The sequence below is a fragment of the Kryptolebias marmoratus genome, unplaced genomic scaffold (assembly GCF_001649575.2).
Source record: "Kryptolebias marmoratus isolate JLee-2015 unplaced genomic scaffold, ASM164957v2 Scaffold28, whole genome shotgun sequence".
NCBI classification, from domain to species: Eukaryota; Metazoa; Chordata; class Actinopteri; order Cyprinodontiformes; family Rivulidae; genus Kryptolebias; species Kryptolebias marmoratus.
In genome coordinates, this window is record NW_023665762.1 from 85833 (window position 1) to 91357 (window position 5525).

Here is a 5525-nt window from a genome sequence, read left to right on the forward strand (position 1 = left end):
CTTTCAGCCCTTATGGTGAAAACACGGCGCCGCACAGAAAGCCGCTGCCGTAAAGCATGTCGCAAACCCACACGTAAAGCAGCGTCATGTCGCAAAACGGAGGTTCTTCTTATTTATGACTTCTATAAACTGAATGTATGCAAAGTGACAACACTAATACATTTGTCGTAGCCTACGTTATGAAATATTTACATGAATCATTGATACAATTATGATAGAAATGACAGAAACTAATAGAAGAAAATATATCACGATAGACACTTTTCTATCGTCCCCACGATATGTATCGTTATATCGCCCAGCACTAATTGGTACTAAATGTTGTTTGGGCATTTATTATCTGCATCTCAGCATTTAGGCTGAAAAGTACAACTTGGAACAAATGAAAGGACCACTGTAAAATAATCAATTCTCCTGATTTTCGCTCAATTTTCTCTTTGTCGTAAAATTAACCTTATTGTTTTTTTCTATAATCTGCTGTCAACATTTCCTCCACATTTCAAATAACAATCTTGTCATTTAGAGCATTTATTATCAGAATCTGACAAATAATCAGAAAAACAGGGTTTCTGCAAGGTTTTTAAAAGTCCCATATTAGATCAGATTTTCCAGGTTAGGTCTTAAAATACATTTAGTTAGTCTAGGGTTGCTACTAACAACTATTTATACTTTGGTTATTTTGTCAACTAATTTTTCTCCAAAAATCAACATTTTATTTTTAAAAGTCATTTTTGGCATTTACAGTATATCACAATAAAATGCAAACAAAGACTTGGAGATAAAAATATAAAATATAGGTTTAAAGTGTGAACTCCAGCATGGCAAATGGATAAAATAAAGCTCCTGTTATCTGTATTTAAAAATAAAAAGGCAGAATATTCATCATGTTGTCAGGATATTATTGGTAAAAACTGCAGATGCAGAACTGTGCTCTTTTTACATCATAAGTTGTATTTACCAATACTATCTAGTGTAAATGAATTTATCAAACTTAAATATTATTAATTTAACTGTTAACATTGTCTACATAATTGAATATGTTTAAAATGGCAGACAAACACATGTAGGTGTTGTATCGAGATGCTTCCCTGTTGAGACGGTTTTCCAACCATCAGGATGTGCTACAACAGGAAAAAACAGACATTCAGATCTTTAAACATCCATCCATCTTCTTTACCTTCTTCTCCTCTCCGGGTCTTGGGGAGCTGGTGTCTGTCTCCAGCAGTCCCTGTGAGAGAGGTGAGGACACCTGGACAGGTCTCCAGTCCATCACAGGGACACATGGAGACAAACGAGACAAACAACCATTCACCCTGTCACTCACACAGAGGAACAATTGTTACAGCTACCAGTGAACCTAAGCAGCATGTTTTTGGTCTGTGGGAGGAACCCAGAGTACCTGAAGTAAACCCAGGTGAGCTCAGGGAGAACATGGAAACTCCAGGTTGGGAGGAGATCCTACAACCTTCCTGCTGGGAGGTGACAGCTCTAACCACTGCTCCACCGTGCCAGCCACGAAAATGTTCTTTAAAACAACAGAGGTTAAGAGGTAAATGGAACAAAGCTGCACGGAATGAAATCTGAATGGAGAACCCCAGCTGGTCGAAGCAGACGGCTCCTCCTGAGCCTGGTTCTGGTTCTGGTGGAGGTTTCTTCCTGTTAAAAGGGAGCTTCCCACTGTCATCTTCATGCTGCTCAGGATGGAGACTGAGACAAAGTGAAGATTCAACTCAGCTGCTTCCTTAGACAGAAAACTTTTACTGTCTTTTTGTAAAGTATGTGAAGGTTTTTGTTCAGAGACCTGAGATTATTTTTGTTGTGACTTAGAACAAAACTTGACAAACAGCTTTAATCAATAAAATATGAGTCCAGATCCTGATCTAATTTTCTTAAACATTGATTCGTTCAGAAATGTAGAAACAGTTTAAGTTCATAGAGTTCATGTAGCAACTTAAAAAACCTGAGAGTGGTTTAGTTTTTCCTTCTGTCTCAAAGCTCCTCAGTGCATCACTGCTCTGCTGCTGCTGTGAAGACAAACACCTGACAGAGACCACAAACCACCCGTTCATTGTCAGCCAGCTTCAAATACTAACATTCTTTAGACTTCTGCCTTCCCGTTTCGACTGTTCCTCATGTAATCAGATTTGGTTCAGGTGATCACCTGATCAGCACATCATCAAGAAGAATGAGGTGTGTTTGTGTTAGCATTCAACAGACACTGGAGTGGAACAGCTGTCATACATGTAGACATACTGATTTCAGAAAAAAACCAACAGTGGGTTCTTCATTTGTTCCATGTGTTTCTCACACATTTGCACATGTGTGAGATAACTCTCCCACCTAATGGAATGCATCTTGTCATGTCAACAGGGTTCCTTTGCAGTCTTGAGAACTAAAGCAGCTTTTGATTTCTGTTCTTTCCAGAAAAAGGAGCAGAGACACTAAAAGATGAGAATGTTTAGGTGGACTGTATGCTGTTGCCCTCCATGTTCCTTGAAGTCTGTCACTTTTTGGTTCTAACTGGTCTGATACCAACCATATTTAGAATAAGGCTGACATGAACCCATTCAATGTTAAGAACAAGTCTAAGATTTAACTCATTTAACTTGTTATTAGCACCCATAAGTGGTAACAGTTGAGAGTAAAACATCCAGTTGTCAGTATTTCCTGAATGTTTCCAGCGTCTGATTAAAGTGTTGATCAGTTGTTTGTATTGCAGGTAAACGTGTCCAATCAACAACTCCATCAACACCTCCTTCAGGTGGAACAGCAGGAGCAAACGTCCTCCCTGTGGCTCTTCTCTCCGCTCTGACTTTGCTGCTCTGCTTCAGAAGGCACATGTAACTTACAATTTAGTCATTGAGGTAACTGTTACACATGTTTCTGCTGTCATTTCAAGGTGTGTATCTGTTCTACAACAAGCAGCTTTAACACCAAACCTGGCAGGAAAATAACATTTAAGGTTTAGAAAATTGTTAAAGTTTATTGAATTTAGTGTGTTAAAATTTTATGCATGTGCCTTAATTGACTCCAGGTGGAAATGAATGAAATACCTGATGTCAGTCTGTGGATTCCCTGGAAAACATTTAATCTCACAGATGTATTTATTTAAAATGATTTGTTTGCTGTATTTGTGTGTGTTTCATGCCTGTTTCAGTCAGGAACCAACAGAAAATGTTGCAAAGAACAAGCAGTCTTATCACTCACATCAACAGGTTCCTCAGGTTAGGCTGTTGTATCTTCTAAATCAAACATGTCTGAGCACTTTGAAACCACATGGAGTCAACAAAGGCCAAAAAGTCCTGTTCACGTTTCATTCAATTATTAAAGAAAAACAAGTATAAACTTTACTTTTTTTGTCAGAACTACGTTACGTTCTTTTTTTGTTTGTTTTACACCATTTAGAACATGTTTTCTTTGTAGTAGAATGTTTTTTTTTATTCAGTTTATTCATTTTCATTTTAAAAACAAAACATTCACATACAAAAAAAATGCAAATCAAACAAAAAAAAAGACAAAATGAAAGGTAGCAGAAGAAGAAAAAAATCTTATAATATCTGCCCCTATTTAAAAAAATAATAATAATAATAGTAATGATAATAATATCAATTTCAAAAATGGTAATAATCAAATAACATCAAATAAAACAAAAACGAAAATTCAACTCCTCAAACAGCAACTCCTACAATACAAATTATACAAATTCATAGTTTTTTAACAAATGAACTTTTATCATTCTCTTAAATGAATTAATTGAACCTGCATTTTTATAATCATAATCCAGACCATTCCATAATCTTACTCCTCTGACTGAAGTGCATTTATCCTTCAAGTTTGTTCTAATTTTAGGTTTTATGAATATTTCTAGTCCCTTGAGATTATAATTACTTATTCTCTTAACGAAATTTAATTGAATGTTCATAGGTAATATATTTTTATGAGCCTTATACATAATCTGCAAAACATAATAATCAACCAACTCATAAAATTTTAACAATCCCAATTCCTGAAATAATATATTTGATGGGTGATAGTAATGCTTTCTTGTGATAATTCTTACAGCTCTTTTCTGCAAAATAAAAATAGGATTAGTAATAGTTTTACATGCATTCCCCCAGACTTCTATACAATAAATCAAGTGTGGAACAATTATTGCATTATATAATATAAATAGTGCTTTATCATTAAATATGTCCTTTACTTTATGTAGTACTGCAATAGATCTTGATATTTTTGTTCTTAAATAATCTATATGAGCTCTCCATGTTAACTTTTCATCAATGATGACACCCAGAAACTTCACCTCACTGACTCTACAGATTTCAATACCATCAACTTTAAACGTACCATTGACAGTTCTCTTTTTATTACTGAATATCATATAATTAGTTTTATCTATATTTAACGATAATTTATTAACTTTAAACCAAGTTTGTATTTTTACAAATTCCGTCTGCATCATCTCCAACATCTGTTCTATGTCTTCACCCAAACAAATAAATGTAGTGTCATCAGCAAATAAAACACATTTAAGCAACCCCGACACATTCACCAAGTCATTCACATATAAAATAAATAACTTTGGTCCAAGAACAGAACCCTGAGGAACCCCACATGTGATACCACAGAGTTCAGATCTTATATCATTTATTTGGACAAACTGTTTCCTGTTTGATAAATAACTTGATACCCACTGTAGTACTGGGCCTCTTATGCCATATTTATTCAATTTTTCAAGGAGAATATTGTGATCAATGGTGTCGAATGCCTTCTTTAAATCCACATAAATACTGACACAGCACTGTTTTTGATCAACANGAAAACTCCACAGAAGTCTCTGAAATAACTTCAAAAAGAACAAATTTACTACAAATTAATTCGTGGAAATCAGTCTCTGCTTTTGAATTTTAATTTAATAACTTCTTTAAAAACAAACTAAAGAAACTGAGTCTGACTGAAAGGAAGGTTCCATAACCTCAATTACTGCAGTCAGGCAGTTTCTATCCCTCTGAGTCTTCTGCACCTGTCCACAGGAGCCCACAGGTGTCTGCAGGAGTCCACAGGTGTCCACAGGTGTCTGCAGGAGTCCACAGGTGTCCACAGGTGTCTGCAGGAGTCCACAGGTGTCTGCAGGAGCCCACAGATGTTCTGGTCCACTCCACCTGAACAAACAGCTCCAGCTGTCTCAGGTCTGAAGGGTTCCATCTCCAGATGTTTCAGCTGGATTCAGATCAGGGCTCAGAAGGCCTTCAGAACGGTCCAATGTTTGATTCTGACCCGTTCTTGGTGTTTAGGGTCATTATCCTGTTGGACCCATGAGCTGAGACTGAGACCGAGCTTTCTGACTCTGAGCAGCACATCTGGCTCCAGAAAGCCTTGATAGTCTTCAGATTACCTTGGGCCCAGAACAGATTCAGGACCAGAACATGGTTCTGGTTTGGGTCTGTGGACACAGAGCTGATGGGACTTTTTGTCTAAAAACTCCGGTTTTATCATTCCTATTATCCATCTCTTCAGTTTGTCCT

The 5525-nt window shown here is 36.6% G+C and overlaps 1 protein-coding gene across 6 annotated transcripts in view; it reads left to right on the forward strand.

Annotated features, from left to right (window-relative positions):
• The window catches only part of LOC108228561, a 31255-nt gene extending 25960 nt beyond the window's left edge, over nucleotides 1-5295 (forward strand). For 4 of the 6 annotated variants that reach the window (XM_037974371.1, XM_037974368.1, XM_037974370.1 and 1 more), the window contains exons 4-6: nucleotides 1195-1239; nucleotides 2720-2864; nucleotides 5034-5295. In XM_037974371.1, coding sequence (XP_037830299.1) covers nucleotides 1195-1239; nucleotides 2720-2844 — 170 coding nt within the window. In that variant the 3' untranslated portion in view covers nucleotides 2845-2864; nucleotides 5034-5295. The remainder of the gene's footprint in view (nucleotides 1-1194; nucleotides 1240-2719; nucleotides 2865-5033) is intronic. The other 2 variants (XR_005232865.1, XM_037974373.1) reach the window with 2 other exon arrangements.
• The last annotated feature ends 230 nt before the right edge of the window (nucleotides 5296-5525 follow it).